Source organism: Mustela nivalis (assembly GCF_964662115.1).
Source record: "Mustela nivalis genome assembly, chromosome: 2".
NCBI lineage: Eukaryota > Metazoa > Chordata > Mammalia > Carnivora > Mustelidae > Mustela > Mustela nivalis.
Genome location: NC_139021.1, coordinates 186,557,083 through 186,576,122, shown reverse-complemented (window position 1 = coordinate 186,576,122; position 19,040 = coordinate 186,557,083). Strand labels below are relative to the sequence as shown.

General features: G+C 58.6%; 1 protein-coding gene across 1 annotated transcript in view; it reads left to right on the top strand.

Moving 5' to 3' along the window:
• The window catches only part of CFAP46 (cilia and flagella associated protein 46), an 87,472-nt gene that overhangs the window by 26,735 nt on the left and 41,697 nt on the right, over positions 1-19,040 (top strand). The window contains 13 exon segments of the mRNA XM_082720011.1: positions 118-248; positions 721-848; positions 1,715-1,848; positions 3,010-3,222; positions 4,412-4,577; positions 4,886-5,035; positions 5,560-5,667; positions 5,900-6,066; positions 11,545-11,676; positions 12,043-12,205; positions 16,360-16,444; positions 17,655-17,793; positions 18,127-18,310. Coding sequence (XP_082576137.1) covers positions 118-248; positions 721-848; positions 1,715-1,848; positions 3,010-3,222; positions 4,412-4,577; positions 4,886-5,035; positions 5,560-5,667; positions 5,900-6,066; positions 11,545-11,676; positions 12,043-12,205; positions 16,360-16,444; positions 17,655-17,793; positions 18,127-18,310 — 1,900 coding nt within the window.

Genomic DNA, 19,040 nt, shown 5'->3' with positions numbered 1-19,040 from the left:
TCGGGACGCATCCGTGGGCTCCCGCCGCCTCATTGCGATCCACCGTTTGCCCCCACGCTGGGGGTTCCTAATGTCGCCCCCTGCTCACCTGTCCACCACCTCCCGTCTGGTGAGCAGAATCCAGATCTGGGCCGAGCTCGCCAAAGTGTCCCGGAAGCAAGGCGTGTGGGACGTCTGCCGGGCGGCGAGCCGCTTCTGCCTCCTGTACGACAACGTCAAGGTGAAGAGGCTGGCGCGGCTGAAGAAAGGTACCTGGGCCCAGTGCCTCGGAGCCACGGGCAGTGGCTGCGGGGCTGTCCGCACGCAGACGGGCTGTCTGCTCCCGCCAGAGGCTGGGTCCAGGTCGTGCGCCCATGCTGGACCCCAGCTCACGGGGACCCGTCGGCCGAGCGTGGGCCGGGGGGCTTCTCGGGACTGTGGGGGCGGCTCCCTGCAGCAGCTCTGGTCGAGGGGACACTTGGGACCCAGGGACGTGCCAGGGGTCCCACATGGTCAGGGACATGGGTGCCACAGGCTTGGGGGGCGGGGCTTCTCGAGAGGCTAGACTGTGTGAGCCAGACCAGGAACGCGTTGTTGGGGGGGGGGCTTTCCCACCCCCTCCCCGGGGCCCGCCCACAGGGGGTTTCCTCCGGCCCCTTCCCGGCTGGGAATCCCTGCGTGTTGTTTGCTAGTGAAGACGCGCATGTGCGACCAGAGCTCCAGCGTCGCGCTCTCCCTCAGGGAAGAAGAAGAGGGGAGGAGACAGCCCGGCCCAGGACGCCTGGGGCCCGTCGGAGGTCACCCTGCAGAGGCAGACGAGCCCCAGCCTGCTGCGCACGTTTGCGGAAGTGGGCTTCATCAGCGCGGAGGTGCGCCCCTGCCCCGTGGCTCGGGGTGCGCACTCACCCCCCCACCCCGACCGGCTCCTGAAGCGCCGTGCAGAGGAGGGACGCCTCCCCGGGTTCACAGATGGGTCACGATCTTGTGTCAATCCACGTCCTTCCGTGGAAGCCCTTTCTGCGTCTGCAGCCGTTTCGCAGGCACGGAAGCGATGGCTGGGCTCTCGGGGCGTCCCCTCAACGGGCGCTCTGAGTGAGCTGTGCGTTCCCTTTGCTCGCACTGGAGCGGGGCTGGCCCCTCTGGGGTTCACTGGCGCGTTCCGTAGTGAGCACACACAGACCCCTAGGTCGGCGCCAGGCTGGGGCCGCGGTCTCCACCGCACCTGCCCCTCCTCCCAGGGCGGCGTCCCCAGTGACGTCTCGTCACATCATTGTTCTCGGGGCTACCTGGCCTGTGTGTCTTGGGGTCAGTGGGGGACGTGGCTAGATCCCTCACTGGCGATCGTGTCTGGGCCGTGAGCCGGGGACACGGTGACACCTGGGGCAGAGCCCGGTGCAGGGAGCCGGCAGCCGGTCCAGGACCGTCCCGCCCCAGCCCTGTGTGCGGCCCCTCCGCCTGTGCCGGTGCCCTCGGCAGCCGCCGGTGTCTGTGCTCACTCGTGCGGTGACTGGGGGTCCGAGGGATGGCGTGACCGGGACGGTGGTCCAAGAACGGGGTCTCCTCTTCCTGAGACGCCGTATGCAAGGGGGACGTGGGGCAGATGGCGGGTGGGGAGGACCCTCTGGAAGACCACAGGTTCATCACAGGGCCTGCCCCCCTCAGGCCTGACTGTGCACCCCCTCCGGCGCCCGGTGCCCGCGCCTGTGACAGCTCGTGCTGCACGCTTCCTTCGCAGGCCACGGTGCACTTGCTGCGCTCCGAGGGTGTGGAGCTGAACAACCGTCCCCGCCCCCCGGAGGACCTGAGCCAGCACTCCGCCGGCTACACGGTCGAGTCCCCGGAGGACAGTGCGCAGTGGATCACGTACCAGTAGGTGGCCCGACGGGGCCCAGGCGACCCCCGCAGATGCGGGCACGGCTTGGCCACGGAGCACGGGCTGGGTGGCCAGGGACGACAGGGCCAGACTTGGGGTGTCTGTCCCCAGACCAGGGCCGTGGCTTGTGTCGCGTGTGACACACGTGGCTCCTCCCAGTTAGTGTGTTACCAGAGACGGGGAGGAACTCACGGGAGGAGCCGTGGTCAGCTCTGCCCACAACGTCTGGGCTCAGTCATGGTGCGCGTGGACGGGAAGGAGCACTTTGTGTACAACAGCCCAGAAGACGTGCCACGTGAGCCACCGCCACGGAAGCACTCATAGCTCGCAGTGCTGGTCTCACGGTGGTGGGTTTTAGTCATGTTTAGTCTAAAGCTGAGTATTCCTGCAAGAGAACGTGGTACCGAGTGGGCATCCACGCATCTCGGAGCCGCGGCCATTCTCCCTCTCTGAGGGGGCCGGTGAGCCTCTCCCCCGCGGGTTCCACGCAGTGAACGGCTCCTGTGGGGGGCGGCCCCCGCGTTCAGCGCTCGGAACGTTTGTCTTGGTGTTTGTTACGTGGACGGCGTCTTTGCCTCAGTCCTCGGGGGGTCCCACGGAGCAGAGCCCAAGGCCCCGTCCCCGGGTGCCAGCTGCCACGCGGCAAGGGCCTGCCTGTGCTGGAGGAGGCTCCGTAAGCCACGGCCCAGCCACGCCCGACCCACGAATGCTTCTGTACAGCCTACGTGCTGAGTGCTTTTGACGTATTAGAAGTCTGTGAAGTTAACTAGAGAAAAATGGGCAACAGAGACTCCCACGGCTCACAAAGCCTGGGGTACTTGCCATTGGGCCCCTTACCCTAAGGCGCTGGGACCACAGGTCCTAGAGAACGGGCCGTCCCGCAGAGGGCGAGGGGCGGCTGGTGGCCCAGATGGAGGTTTGAGGCAGAGTAGGGGTGTGATTTGGGAACTCGGCGCCGAGGGAGGACTCAGCTGGGGATGGGATATGCCGGGCAGGGCTGCGCCCCGGGAGGGAACACGGCGGGTTCCAGCAGGCAGCCCCGGCAGGGGCACCTTTGGGACCCCAGATGCTGCGGAGAGCTGGGCCGTCAGCAGGTGTCGTGTTTGCGTCTGTGACGCCCGTCTGAGCAAAGGCTCGGCGGGGTGTGCTGTCCACAGGACCTGGATTGAGGGTCTGTCGCAGAGCGCCATGAACAGCTGGCTGCGGTCTGCCGAGATCGGACGAGAGCTCCAGGAGGGCTGGATCGTGCAGAACGCGGTGGTCTACGTCCTGAACCACAACTACCACCTCATTGTGGCCGGGCGGCAGAGGGAGCTCGTGGACACCTTGGACCACCTCCTGAGCATTGTCAAGGCCACGGGCCACAGCGGGTAGGTGTGGCCCGTGGATGCTTCGTGTACTCCTGACCTCCAGGGCTGTCTCCCTCCTGATGCCCCGAGACTTCGATTCAGGCCTGGCAACTGTGGGGTCACACATGAGTCTGTTGTGGGGCGGGTGCCCCGAGACCCGTCCTTCCAGTGAGCGGCGGGGCTGCGGTTGGCTGGTGTGTGGCGGTGATGGGGACGCGGGGAAACCCAAGGGCTGCTCAAGCCTCCACAGGCTCTGACACCGAGCTGCACATCCCGAGTAGAGGCTCAGCCCTGCCCCCACAGAGCCCCGTGCAGAATCCCGCCCGCCTCACTGTTTTCCAAACTGAAGGGTTTTAAGGAACATTTGCTGAGACCCGAGTCCCCTTGGAGAACAGACGGAAAGAGCAACCCCATCTGGGAGTCTCGTGCTGGTTTTGGAGCGGGTCGGAGAGGGGTAGGATCTGTGCCCGTGAGTTCTTGTCCTGCTGGATGTGAACGAGGAGCTAAAACGAGGCATCGGAAAGCGTCAGGTCTGGTCAGAGTTTTCCGACAGGGATGATGCTTCCGAACGCTCTTTTCTTGTTGCTGGTTTGGCTTTTGGTCGAAGCAATAAGACGTCAGAGTTTCACATCGGAGGCTGAGGTAGAGACGGTGCCGTGGGTCGGGACGCGGCAGCGTGTGTGGATTTTTGTACGTGACAAATAAAATATTTGTTATTTGTCTCAGGGTCTCAGTGGACCCTGAAACCCAGGGCTGCTCAGCGGGCCCTGGGACGCCCCTCCGACTCAAGTGCCCCTCCGACTCAAGCACCCGCCTCTCCCCTCTGGGCCGCGCTCCCGCAGATTGCTGTTGTGGACGGGGAGCAGACTTTGAGTCCCTGATTCCTGGCACGGGGAGGCCATTTCAACAATTCTAACCTGAGCCACGACTGGGCTGGATGGACAGATGTCCCGGCCCTGAGGAGCCCACCCACCTGACATGGGGGGCCCCTCTCAGTGCGAAGACCTGCGGTGGGGGACTGAAGTGTCCCCGTGTGGCCCTCATCATAGCCAGTGTCCCCTGGAAGGTCTGAGAACTGCCCCATGGCCTAGGGCTGGAACCATGAGCGCCTGTCATCGGGTCCCGTGAGATGGAGACCGGGACTCCGGAGGCCCCGCGTCTGCCTCTGTGCGAGCGGCCGCACCCTCACCGCCGGCACGTTGTTTTCCAGACACCCCACCGTGCTGGCCATGCTCTGTAACACGCTGGCCCGAGGCTTGATCATTAAGTGGATTCCAGCCCACGTGCCAGAAAAATCGAAGAGACCCGTACGCTCCAACCTGTTTCACGCCCCACTGGACTCGGTGGCCAGCTCTGAAGTCAGGACCGCCGTGGAGGTAGAAGCACCCCGCGCGAGTCCAGGGGACCTGCACCCCGTTAGCGGAGGGGACGGGTGGCGGAGCAGCTAGTAGCTGGACACGGGGCGCAGGCAAGGAGGGGAACGCGCAGAGCCCTGGAAGTTCTGGGGATGCTCCGGGCCCCCGGGGGGAGGGGCTGGGGCCGCCAGCGTCGGGACTGGCATCTGCTTTAGCCACCAGTGTGGCCTGACTGGGAGCCGCGTCCACTTGTCTTTAAATCATTTGGGTCTTGCCTCGGGCTTCCCTGTCACGTTCGGGCCACGTGAGTAAGGACCCGTCCACTTTAGGTCTGCGAGTTTGCCCTGAACCCGACGGACGGGCCTGTGCCCGAGGAGGTGCTGCCCATCAGTGCCCGGCAGCAGCTCGTCGCCACCTGGGTGAAGGGCAAGCAGCTGCTGCAGCAGCAGGTCGGGCCGCGGCTGGGCGTGGACGAGCAGGTGCCGCGGCCGCGGGGTGCGGGCCGGGGTCGGGGGTGCCCCGGGGCTTGAAGAGGCTGGTCCACATGTGCCCGGCCCTGCAGGGTAGGAGCCTCCTGCTGAAATCTCCCCCACAGGACAGTGGCGCGCGTGGGGGAGGGCTCCCTCGTCCTGTAGAGGAGCCCCGCCCTCTGGGAAGGTCTGTCCCCAGAGAGGTCACTGCCGTGGGCTGCAGCATCTTCTCCTTAGTTCTGTGGCCTTACCTGGAGGTGCACCCAGGCCAGAGGGAGCCCCCCGAGCTGTGAACCTGAGATTGTGGGAGTGGGGCGGGGGCCGGCAGGCTTTGCTCCCACAGACGCGGACCCTGGGCTGGTGGGCAGTTGGAGCCGCACCCGGGCCACGGCCGAGCCCTTCTGCCTGCTGGCGGCTGAACACGGATCTAGAGAGACCCTTCGGGGGCTCTGTCGTTGCCGCTGTGCTGCCGTGGCCCGGCGTGGCCCGGCGTGGCCCGGCACCCCTGGGCTGAAGATGCTTCCTTCCCCCAGAGTCCCAACGAGGACATCGACTCGGTGACGCAGGTCCTCGTCGCTCTGGAGATGTACTCCTGCAACGGGCTGGGCCTCATGGACTTTGCCGTGCCCCCCCTGGCCCAGGTAGGAACACCCTGACCCGAGGCCGTTCACTGGAACCTGCGGCTCCCACATGGAGCCAGGGTCAGGGGCCCTCGCCTGAGGGGGCAGACTGGCGTCCTGGGGCGTGACCACGTCCTTGCCACAGCACTCAGCACCCGGGTGCGGGGTCCCCTGTTCGGGCCCATGTGGGAGCTCCCCCGAGTGCCTCCTCCGGGCTCGGCTTCCCCCGGACGCGCCTTCCCCCGCACTGCAGCTGGTGAGGACGGCGTCCGAGTGCGGCTGGTCCGACCCGCTGGTGGAACTGCAGACCCTGATGCGGCTCACGCGCTTCGCCCACGCGGCGCGCGACCACGAGCTCACCATGCTCTGCTCGCAGAAGGCCACCCAGATGGGCATCAGACACCTGCGAGCCTGCGACCCGTGAGTGCCCCCCTGACCCCACTCGCTGTCCCGGTGACGCTCATTTCCCGGCGGTTGGGGGGCAGGGGACGTCCCGTGGAGCCTCCGTGTCACACGTCAGTGTGCGGGGCCAAAGAGCAAGGCCGGCGGGGTCCCCGAGCGAGACACCACCCCTCGCCAGCCTCACCTGCTGCTCCCCGTGGACCCGGAGCTCTGACTTGGCCCCTGAGCAGGCCACGGGCTGACCGCGGTCCCTGCCTGGCGCCGGCCGCAGCTCCCCGGCCACAGGCACGCGGAGGCCTTCCTCCCCCTGAGTGCGAGGCTGCCTCACGCCCGCTGCCGTGGTGGACGTTTCTGAGGCAAGGACGGGTTTCCTTGAGGTTCCTTTCAGGCTCTTTCCTGGAAATGATGAAATCACTGACCCAAGCGTATGAAGACATTCGTGGCGGCCAAGCAGCTGGTCTGGCATCCCGAGGCCGGCCCCAGCCGCGCCAGATAGCTCCGCGTCCCCAGGCTTGGACTGCGTCGCCGTCGCAGGCTGCCCGCTGCCACAGGCCGTTTTTTTTTTGTGCGGGGGTCTGTCCCACACGCCAAATCCCGGGGACAGGAACGCGTCTACCCAAGGTCAGCCACTCCACGGCCCTCCTCAGACACGCCTGATGCACGTTTGGGGCCACAGGTGAAAGCCACCCGAGAGGTCTCCACGCTGTCAGTCAGCCCGTGGCGAGGGCCTCAGCACAGGGGGCCGGCACGGTTCGCCCGAGGACCCTGCGGCACTGCCTCACTCCCTCCCGGGGCAGCTCTCTGCTAGGCACCACGGCTCCCACGTTGATGGGAGAAACCGAGGCAGGTCGAGGGCGATTCACAGGCCCTGCCGGCAGGTGCAGAGCTGGGATGGGGCCCCAGCGTCTGGCTCTACAAGCCCACGCTCCTAGAGACCACTGGACGCCACCTCTTGGACGTGAGCACGGCACCCTCTCTGTCAGCAGGGGCGCACTGGAAAGTTCCAGAAGTCAGCCGCGTCCCTGTAAGCGTGTGTCCCCAAGACGGGTGCCGCACTGGGTGACTGACGGGACTTCCAGGAACGCGGGGTGGCTGGGGGTAGGAGAGGCCCCCCTCCCATGAGGCGACTCCAAGGGCCTGGGCCCAAGGAACAAAGTCTGATTCTGGAAAGTCCTGGGAAAACCATCTGAATTGGAGCCTCGCACCGGGTTACTTCACAGTTTCCCCCGGAATCAGACGCCGTGGGGGCAGCCCTCGTTCTGAGAACCTGCCGCCCCGCAAGCAGAAGACAGGCTCACGCACTCCGTTCCACCCGCTCCCTGGGGGTGGCCCAGCGTGGTGACAAGGTTGGGACAGCCTGGGCCCCCAGGACCTGCCCTCCTCAGATGGGGCGGCAGAGGCCTGGCATGGGGAAGGGGCGGGTCGAGGCAGGAGACCCAACGTGAAGAGGAGCTCTGACCACACGGGGACACAGGAAGCTCCTGGGGCGGCCAGGGCGGGGACGGGTCAGAGACATGGGGACCGAGGGGCGTTCTCAGGCCCTGCGGCTTGAGGGCTGCAAGGAGACTCCGCCCACCCTGGCTCCTGGGCGGCCTCCACGGAGAACGCGGCTGCCTGCGGGACGCGGGGCCCCGGAGCGCCCACCCGGCAGCAGGTGGGCCGAAGCCCTGTCCCGAGAGCCCCCAGCAGCGTCCTGGCCACAGGCGTGAACAGGGAGTTACTGGGACGCAGGACCGCACGATGGTCCGAGGAGAACAGGAGACAAACCTCACGGTGCACCGGGAAGATGCAGCGCTCGGAGGTGAGGCACAGCCCTGCCGTGGGACAGGAGCCGCACCGGACCGAGCTCTGCTGGGCACAAACTCGGGGTGGAAGACGTGGGAGGAAATGTCATGGGAAAGTCGCGAGAAGGGACAGACGCACAGAAAGTGTGACAGACGCCGGACGGCATGTGGGGGTTTGACTTTGGGAGCCGGAGCAGGGGCAGAGTGCCCTTGAGAGTGCCCCTGGGTGGGGCAGAGGAGAGCCCCTCGCGCGTGGCCCCGTGGACGCCGAGTCACCACCGCCAGTGCCCAGCAAGGCCGCAGGCTTCTGAGAGCCCATCACTGGAAGGTGGAGGGAAAATGGAGCTTTCTGGGTGGAAATAATTTTAAAACCTAGATTCTAACTCATCCAAACTTTCCGTCACGTCTGGGTATGGAAGCCATTTTTAGACGGGCAGAGACCTGGATTATACATGTGCCACACCTGTTTTTAGAAAGTTCCTTGAAGGAGATGCTCCAGAAAAACAAGGGAATAAACCAAAAAAAGAGAAAAATGTGGGATGTTGGCAATAATAGATTCAACCCAGAAAAGTTGTCAAGCTGTGCTGGCCCCGAGAGAGCCACCTGTGTACAGGACAGCGGGACGGAGGCGGCCCGCGAGTCAGGGCCGTGAGGAGGGGACCCGACGTGTTGTGTCACGGGAAAATAACACAACGGGGAAAAGCCAGTTGGAAACTCCAGAAGAGACGAGAGTCATACCCAGCCCGACCCTCGGGGGAAGACAGTTGCGTTATCATGGTGTTCCCTGATATTTTAGTTTTAGGACTAACATTTTGACACAGGAAATCTCTTTGTGGTTATCGGGTCTGACAATACAGAAGTAGAAGTCCTGACGACAGGCTTTAGCAGGCAGGGGAGTGTCTAGAAGGGAGGAGAAGGGCTGTGGTAACGTCCTTGCTGGAGAAGGCGGGCGGTCGGGGGTCGCCAGCTCAGGGTCACGAGCCCTTAAGGTACAAAGATGATGAGTAGGGGAATTAAAGTCATGCTATGATCAACAATACTCCTACGTTGGTAAGGCGGCAAAGGGGGAGGTCTGAATGACTTGAGCTTCCACGGATGGCTCTCAGAGCTCCGCAGGGAACGTGCGGCGTCCGTCCGCTGGGCGGCACGTGCGAGGCGAGGGTCCGGAGACCTGCACCTGCCTGCGGGCAGCCAGGGCTAAGTATGTCGCAGTCATTCCCTCCGGGGCAGCCCTGGGGGCCGGATAGGAGGCCCTTCTTCCCAGCCATGTGCACGTGCCACCTGGATAGAAATCCAGAAGTTGTTTTGAAAAGAGACGCTGCAGAGACGTTGTAGGAGTTGCTATGGGCGAGCTCCTGCCGTGGGGCTAAAACGTCCTTTGCTGCCGGCTGAAGGCTGGTCAGGAGGAGCCGCCAGGTAATGAAGGACGTGGGCCCTGGCTTTGCCATTCTGCATCGGTGATTCTTAAATTGAGTTTTGTCTTAAAAGGGCAAGTCTTTTACGAAGATAAAAATTCGGTTCCAAAAATTCATTTGTAGAACGTCGCTGCCCTCTAGCGGTGGCTGGTGTCACGGCACCCCGTGGACTTGCCCACGCAGCTGCTGGGTTGGACTGCGGTTCTGACCGCTTGTCCAAGCACACGGGGTGCTCGCCGTGTCCGGGCGTGGTACTGGGCACTAGGCGGCTGGAGAGAGCCGGGAGCGCCGTGGTTCTGCAAGAGGTGCCACACTTGTAGTGATCTTGCTGGTCACTCAGAGCTCTGGACCCTGAGGCTGGGCAGGATCCGTGGTCACACTCGGCCACACGGTGTGCACTGCAGATGGCTCATCTGTTTTACTTACACATATTTCAAATTTTTGTGCTAATTTTTGCATTTTGCTAGTTACTTGAAGAAACTCTATGTGGGATTGGTCACAGAGTAATTTTATAACAGAACTTACATTAAAGAGTAAATGTAATTTTTAGCTCTTAATGAAAAATTTCAGTTGCTAATCAACTCATATTTTCACCTCCAAGTGTTCAATTACTAGAATAACTTTCACATTCATACTATCAATGTAAATGAATATACATTAATGAGAAATTTCATGTGGATCCCTAAAATAGACAGAAAATAGATTAAAAGGAAGTAGCCTAAGAATATTTGGGGCATTTCTACTTTATTCAGCATTTTTACTCAACATAATCATCAATGTTGGGTCTTTATATAAATTTGAAAGTCCCTTTTCTACCAGTTCTGGCCATGGTACAGTAGCGGCCATGTTTACTGTAGTCAGACTGCTGCAGACCAAAGTGACGAGAAATCATTAGAAAGGAGTCAGAAGGCAAACAGATGCACTACGTACAGGAAAGCAAGGTCAAAACTGCAGACTTCTCTGCAGAAATAATGCAGACTGCCCAACGCTTTAAGTGCTTAAAAAAAAAAAACTGTCAATCTAGAATTCCATGTCCAAGAATAGCCTTCAGGAAACGAACTCAAAATCAAGATGTTTAAAGATAAACTAAAGGTAAAATAATCCATTCCTAGAAGAGATGCCAAAAGAAATTCTTCAGGCTAAAGGAAGATGAGAGAGGCAGAAAGTTGGCCCAAGAAGCCCCGGAGGGCACCCGCAGTGGTGAATGTGTGGGCGCACACGAAAGGCCCCCACCTTCAGTTCGCTGGTCCTTTAAAGGACACTTGCCTGTTTAAAACAAAGTACATTGAATCGTGGGATCATTAATAAATGTGGAAGTGAAACACCTGACCACGATGGCACAAACAACAGGAATGAGGCACACAGACGTTCACTGTTCAGAGCTCAGACGCCACCCGGGAACTGATACAACGTTAATTCAAGGTAGACTGTGCCTGGTTAAGGATGTATGTTGTGATCTCTAGAGCAAGTCCCTAAAAATAATTAAAAAGTATTAAAAAGTGGAGGAAAGGAACAACATATGGGATGGAAGGACAGCAAAGCAAAGCGGAAGATTCCACCCTGACCGCATCCATGTATGCACTAAACGTAAGCGGGCCAGCACTCTAGTTAAATGCACAGGGATCATCCCGCCGGATCCAATAAGTAAGACCCAACTAGAAGTTGTTTTCAGAGACACATCCAAACTAGACTCAGCTGGCCCACGGAGGGAGTCTCCCTGGGAGCCAGTGTATTTCTCTTAGAATAGATCCAGTGCCCCTAAGTGGAGTTTCAGGGATTTGCTCCCCTCCAGCACTGGACAGGGGGTGACCTCTTAGTGTACGTGGTGTTGTATGTGCACAACCCACAGTGTGGCTAAGATAGGAAACCTGGAGGAAGAAGGAATCCCACAGCATTCTTGACATTGCTTTGAGTTGAAACCGTATAGGACTGGGCTCTCAGCACACAGACGACGGCCCCTGGGACCAGACACACTGGGGCACACGGGACGGGGCCCATGACTCTGGGTGGCGCTTGGCCATCCTACAAGGGCACGTTCCAGCAGACAGGCTCACTCACTGCTGGCCTTCATGTTCCCGGTTTCAAGAGCTAGAAACCAGAGACATGAGTGAGTCGTTTCAACACCAACTCATGATTCTGTGCCATGGTTCCGTGGGTTGACCGGATTCAGCTAGTTAGCTGTGGCTCAGGGGCTTTCATGAGGTTCCTGTGGATGCCCCCAGGGCTCGTTCGCCTTCCTGCAAGGCACCTGTCTCCCTGAAGGCCGTCCTGCATTTGAGACCCTTCTTTGTCTCCAGGGTCGAGACTGAACTGGTGGCGGAGATGCTGAGCACCACAGCCTGCATCCGGGGCAGGAGCATCATGGAGAACCTGAAGGGAAGAAAGCAGTTGCGCCTGGCGGCCGCCAAGGCCTTCATAGAGAGTGCCAAGTACGCCGTGCCGCGCTCCGGGCCGGTGGTGTGGGGTGCGCGCTGCGCGAGGGCTGTGAGCGGCGACTGTAGTGCCACGAACTGACGGGCACAATGCTCGGGGACGGCCGCGGAGGCCGGCTCTCCCTTGGTGGCCCCATGGCCAGGGCTATCTCACGCTTCGTGGTGACACCTACCCCCCCCCCGCTTGGGCATGAGCAGGTCACCCCAGGCCGTGTGGCCATCAGAGGGAGGGAGCGCCCGTACGGAGGGCTATTTCACGGCACCCAACCGCGCCCCCTTCCCTGTAAATCCAGGAGCCTCACGTGTTGCTGCTGCACTGTCCATCCCTGTTTACACCTGGCCAGGTCAGGAATTCCGTTTCAGGTTTGGGGGCATTGCAAGGAGCAGCGCCCTGGTGATGGTGGCCGCGAGGCACTACTGGAACACCTGGCTTCCATTCCTGTCCTCCGCATCCAGCAGGAGGACAACCAAGAACGTCCTACAGCGGATCATCAGCATCATCAACAAGACAGAAGCGAAAAAGCAGGTGTGCTGTGTGGGGCCATGGCGGGGCAGGCCTCTCCCAGAAAGGCTGGGCAAGATCCCCAGGAAAGGCAGACCCCACGGAGCTCTTGAAACCAGGAACATGAAGGCCAGCAGAGTGGGAGGCCCGGAGGACAAGGGCATTTCCGAAATCCCAGCTGGGCGAAACCCCGCCCCCCCTCCTCCCCTAGAGAACACGGACTGTACCCAGAAAGCTCCAGCAGGAGGGAGGGAGGCGCGGAGGAGGTGGGAACAGAGCAGGAGCCTCAGACAGCTGAGGAAAACCACAGAAGAGCCGGTGTCCTGGCCTGGCTCTACCCACTGCCCACCCCATCACCAGCGTGGGCGGCCTTGGTAAAGGCCTTGTCCCTGTGTGGCCCCCTCTGTCCACCAGCCCCTCGGGCTGGCAGAGCTGGGCCCAGTCCCAGCTTGAGAGGGTGTGTGCAGGTCAGTGAGGACTGTCCCACTCGCCTGCTGACCACGTGTGTCCTCTGCCCCTCCTGGAGACTCCCAGCCCTAGGACTCTGCTCCCCACCGGGCTTCCAGCACCTTTCCCGTCTGCCAGGAAAGCCACACTCCTACGGTTTTCTGTGGGATCCTTCCGAAACGAAGGCCTGCAGGTCCAAGTCATTGGCAGACAGAGGTCCGTGCCCAGACCAGGCAGGAGCCCATGGACAGAGCTTCTTGAGGCCGCAGTCCCCGGCCCAGTGATGCCTCCGAGGCCAGGGGACAGACAGGCTCTGGGAGGTTTGGCGGGGACCAAAGTCAGAAACGAAGTCAGATGTTTAACCGACTGAGCCCCCCAGGGGCCCCTATACCTCATTGTGGTTTTGATTTGCGTTTCTCTTGCACTAAGGATAGAGCATCTTTCATGTGCTTATCTTCGCTATCTGCATGTTTTCTTTGGGAAACATCTTTTCAAGTTCCTTGCCCTTTTTTGAATTGGTTTGGTTTTTGTTGAGTTGTTAAGAGTTCTCTGCACATTCTGGATATTAATCCCTCGTCACACAGAAGATTCGCAGATTTTTTTCTCCATTTGTTTGACTGCCTTTTCACTCCCTTGGTGGTATCTTTGGATGCACAGAGGTTCTTAGTTTTGATGAAATTCAATTTTTTTTCTTTTTGCCTATGTTTTGGTGTCACATCCACGGTGCCATTGTCAAATCTAATGTCATGGAGAATTTTTCCAGTATTTTCTTCTAAGAGTTTTATAGCTTTACCTCTTGTGTTCAGGGTCTTTCCCCCCACTTGAGTTAATTTCAGTATATGCTGTAAAGCAGGGGGACAGCTTTGTTCCATCGTGTGTGAAAGTCCCGTGTCCCAGCACCAGCTGTTGAAAAGGTGGTTCTTTTTCCGTTGAATGATTGAATGATCTTAGCGTCCTTGTCAAAACTCATTTCACCAGGGGTGCCTGGGTGGCTCAGTAGGTTAAGCCTCTGCCTTCCACTCAGGTCATGATCTCAGGGTCCTGGGATCGAGCCCCACATCGGGCTCTCTGCTCAGCGGGGAGCCTGCTTCCTCCTCTCTCTCTGTCTGCCTCTCTGCCTGCTTGTGATCTCTGTCTTTAAAAAAAAAAAAAAAAACTCATTTCAGCATTTACAGAAGAGTTTACTTCTGGGGTCTTTCTTCTGTTCCACTGGTGTGTGTGTCTGTCGTAATGCCAGGGCCACACTGATTTGACGACGGTAGCTTTGTGACAAATTTCGGAGTCAGGAGCTAGGAGCCTTGCAAGTTTATTACTCCTTTTTGAGATTGTTGTGGCTACTTGGGGCCTCGTTGCAATTCCACATGAATTTGAGGATGGGCTTTTCCATTTCTTCTAAAAACGGTGTTGGAGCTTTGAGGCGGGTGTGTTGACTCTTTAGATCACTTTGGGTAATACGTACGGTTGAACATGTGAAAGCTTTTCTATCCATGAACATGGATGTTTTTCCATTCATATAGGTCTTCCTTAATTTCTTTCAGGGATGTTTTCATCGTTTTTGGAAGATACGTCTTTTACCTCTTTGGAAGTATTTAATTCCTTTAGGTGCTAGCATAAATGATTTTGCTTTCTGTCTTAGCTCTGGCTGCTCTAACAACATGGTGCATGACTGGGTGGCCTACCCAACAGAAGTCTGTGTCATGTTCTTCTGGAGTCTGGAGTTCTGAGACCAGGGAACCAGCGTGGCCCGGTTCTGGTGAAGGCCCTCTTCTGTCTTGCATCCGTCGGCCTTCTTGCTGTGTCCTCCTCTGGGGGCAATGTAGGGACAGAGCAAGATGTCTTCTGTCTCATCTTATGGTCTTATGAAGGACCCTGCCCCTCCTGACCTCATCTAACCCTAATTACCCCCCAAATAGCAGCGCACTGGAGACGAAGACTTCTACACGTGAATGCGGTAGTGGTGGGGGACACAAGTAAGTGCACAGCACGTTCCTAGTTTCCTTTGTGGATTGTTAGTTGCTGATATATAGAGAAACCACGGACTGTTATATTGTGTCCTACAGGCTTTCTAAATTGATTTATTAGCTCTAATGATTTTCTTGGGAACTTTTTGGGATTCTTCTATATGTAGGATCATATCATCTGTGAAAGGAGAGAGTTTCACCTTTTATTCTTTTTCTTGTCTTGTTACTCTGGCTGGAATTTCCAGTAGAATTTTGAACAGCAGCAGGGAAAGCATCTTCATCTTGTTCCTGGTCTCAGGGGGGAGCTTCAGTTGCTCACACTGAGCACAGTGTCAGCTGTGGGGTTTTGATAAATATCCTTCATGTGTTGAGAAATGCTCCCATTTTTCCCAGTTTTCTGAGATTTTGTGAAAAGCTGTTGGATTTTGTCCAATGCCTTGTTCCATCAGCTGAGGTGATCGTGGCGTGGGGAACGTGGTGATCCTTTTCCTCCTGCGTTCTACTAACGTGATGAGTTGCATGGACGATGTTACATGGAAGACTCTCGTCCTCCCGGGGTGAACCCCACGTGGTCATGATTGGATTTGCTAAATTTTGTTGAGGATGTTTCCCTCATCTAAATTCCTAATAGGTATTGGTCTATGATCTTTCTTGCTGTGTATTTGTCTAGAATGCTCTCAGTATCAGAATCAGTTTGGAAGTATTTCTTCCACTTTGGTGTTTGAAAAGTTGAGGAGGATTATTGTCAATTGTGTAGACATTTGGTAGAACCCAACCACAAGCCATCGGGTCCAGGACTTTTCTTTATTGGGTTGTTTCTGATTATTGGTTCAGTTGTTACTTGTGTACGTTTGTTGAGATTTTCCATTTCTTATTGAGTCAGTGTAGGCAACGTGCATGTTTCAAGGTATGTGCCCATTTCTTCCCGTCTTAATAGTTGCTTGGTGCGTGCTAGCCCACAGGGCTCTCCTAGAACACTTCTTATCTCTCCAGGTTCGGTGTTCAAATTCCCGCGCTCGCTCCTGATTTTAGTCATTTGTGTCTTCTTTTTCTCCTTGCTAGTCTTGCTAAAGGTTTGTCAATTTACTTGATCTTTTTGTTGACTTTCTCTGTTATTTTTCCAACCTCTATTTTGTCGATTACTTTATTCTACCTGCCTTTATTACTACCTGCCTTCTGCTGGCTTTGGGTCTAGTTTGTTCTTTTTCGAGTTCCTTCAGGTGGAAAGTCAGGTTGTTCACTTGACATCTTTCTTCTGTTTCCATGTCGGCGTTTGCAGCTGTAAACTTGCCTCCGAGCGCTGCGTTTGCATCTCCTCCAAGTCATTTGTGTTCGTTTGGAGTGCGCACAAGCAGCGGAGGGACAGAGAGAATCCCCAGACTCCCTGCTGAGCATGGAGCCTGCTGGGGCTCGATCCCGGGACCCAGAGATCAGGACAGTCAGACTCTTAACTGACTGAGCCACCCAGGCATCTTTCCTAACAAGCTTTTTCTAATGTGTTTACGGTCCCTTCGGTTTCAGCCTCTAAAATGGGTTTGGACACTTTATTCCATTGAGGGAGCTGCTGTCTGAGTTGGGGGTGGTCTCTGCGTAGGGCTCTCCCGGGCACTGGGAGCTTCTTCTCCTGGGTGAATGGGACTTTGCTTTTTATGTCTTAGTGTTTCAGAAACGTAGTTGCAATTTCTGTAATTAGGTACTGAGACAAATAAACCTCAAAACGGTGAAGGAGTCACAACTTCCTGGATATACAGGTCCTTGTTTCGACTGCAGGGAAAGGGGAAAGTGCTGCTGCTTCACCAGTGGCCCACGGCGGACTCCCACAGTGGAGGGACGACAGAAGGTCACTTTCTCCCAGGTTTGTAGACACAAGACAGACCCAGCCACAGGCACAGGAGAGGCAAGTGCTCTGCGCCATAATTCCGGCAGCCTTGCATGAAGCCTGTTCAATCCAGACGGAGACCACAGGGAGTGTCGGCTCGTCACTTGGGGTGTGATGGGCAACAACCTCATGGAGCCCCCATGGTGTGCACAAGGACACCAACTAGGGGCCCCGTCCCGGACGCCCTGGGGTCAGGGGGTACCCGGCAGGCCCGTCACAGTCTTGCCCTTCCGCACAACAAGGCGGAGATGTCGTCTTGCAAAACCAAACCCAAACACAAACTGAACTAGGAGGTAAAACCATATTTAAGAATTCGTGTTTAATTCTGCGGAGAAAAATCATCATCCTTGTATCCGGCAGTATTTGCTGGGGAGTGTAAATGCTGGGGACCGTCTCCGGTCCCAAGGACTTCAGGTCTGTCAGAGAGAGAAACTTGATTTAAAATAATGAACGAAAAGTAGGACCACGTGTCACTGACTTTGGAGCACTGAGCCACGACAGTTCCCACAGGCTCCCCGCAGAGCGCACCCGGGCTCCTGGCGCCGATGGAACAGAGGGGGGCACAGGGCAGGACCCCCAGCACGTCAGGCCTGAAACGACAGGCAGGAGCAGCCCTTGCGGCCCAGTCCCAGAGGCTGACCAGCGTCTGGGTCCCGCTGCTGGGTGTGGGTGGCAGGGACCTTGCATACTGAGAGCCCCGCGCTGGCCGTGCAGAGGCCTCGGGGGCACACAGGTCCCACGCAGCGGGTGCCGGTGCCAGCAGTGTCCCCGGCCATGGCCTTCGTCTGCGCCGGGGTCCACCCTGCAAACAGAGACCCCGAGGGTCCTGCACCCACGGCGGGGCCTCTGCTCAGGTGGGACCCCGGGGGCGCGTAAGCTCGGGCACGCCCTGGGGTGTGCGGTGGCAAGTCCACAGGACAGTTTTGTCTCTGTCCCTCCGCAGGCCGTTTCCACACCCAAGGGTGCGGCCCCGGCCGCCAGATCTGTAGAGCCGCAGAGGAGGGACCCCCGCAGGACCTGGGGGCGGGTGGGGGGCGCAGAGTCCGAGCTCAGCAGGGGCTGGCGACGCGCGGGAGGCACCTGCCGGAGGAGGAAGCTCCGTGGGGCTCCGTGAGTCCGACTGGGCTTGGTGGTGGGCCCCGGGCAGTCCAGCCCCACCCCCACACAGCCGCCTCTCCCACCGCAGGTGCCGAGGATGACCTGACGCTGCGCGCCGCGCTCTATGGGCTGCTGTTCCACTGCCACGCAGACCACGGGGACTGGGAGGGCGGCCTCAAGGTGCTGGACGAGGCCGTGCAGGTGCTGCCGCGGACGGCCCACCGCCTGTGAGCGCTCTGCAGGGCCCTCCCCTCCCCTCCCCTGCCCTTCCCTCCTTCCCCCTCCTCACCCCCTCCCCTCAGCAGCTCTCTCCCCGCCCCTCCCCCCAGAACCTCCCTCCCCTGCTCTGGCTCTAGCGCCTTCCCCTGTCCGCTCTCTTTCCCCACCTGGAGGGAAATCAAGGCAAGGCTCAGCCGCACACAGATGCGAGGAACTGGGGCGCCGTTGCTTATCTTTTGTTTTTGTCACTAGGAGAAGGGACACAAACTCCTTAGTTTTAGATGCATCATCTGTATTTGTTTCTCCTTCAAGCACTGATTTTTCTTTTTGCTTTTTTTAAGCTTGATTTTTAAACATATGGTCATGGTGAAAGCCAAACTTGGCCAGAACTTCACCATGGAAATCCAGAAGTTCAAGGACGAGAGGGAGGATTATCTGGCACACATGTGGCGCCGACTGGCCTTGAACTCGAGAAGCGTGTCCGGGCAGCTGGTCTGCCACCACAACGCCATCCGGGCCCTGCAGGTCTGACCGGGGCTTCGGGGGCTGGCGACTCAGCTTCTGGGGAAGAGACGTGACCCGTGGGGGGAGGCTGAGCCCCTCCTCGCCCAGCAGAGGAATTGAGGGAGAGCATGTGCCCTTCTGAGGAGTCAGGGGCGCTCTTCTGTCGCACCTCCCCAGCGTGGAGGGATGCACCTTGCGGGGCGCGGCCTCCTGTTCTGCAGGGGAGTCCACCCGAGGAGGGGACGCCTGAGACTGGACCGGGCTGTGGAGGGAGCAGGGCTCCGCAGCCTTCTGAGACTCCCCACGCCAACAAGAACCGAGCAGACTGGGAGTGACACGGGGTGAGGAGCAGAATCGGGGGAAGGGAGGTGCCTGGTGCAGAGCAGGTCGGACTCAGGGAAGGACAAGGAAGCCCTGGCAGGGGGGCTGAGGTTGTCCTGAAGATGCTCCCCGGCCCCACATACCTGTTCCAGACAGCATCTCTCATTGCTCTCATGGAGTGCGTCCTGCTGGGAGGGTTCTCGACTGAGCCAGGGTCCCGGGGACGGGTCAGGACACTGCTCTGTGTGGTCAATGCTGAGTGGTCGGTGAAGACCAAGGTCCCCATCAGGTTCCCCGGGGCCAGGCAGCGTGGCCCCCACTACTTCACAGAAAGGCACCAGCCTTCTTGCAAAGGCTCTCCATCCCCACTGACCCCAAGCCCCTCCTCACTTGCTCCCTGTTTCTCAGGGGTACGAGGTGTTTTTAGCAA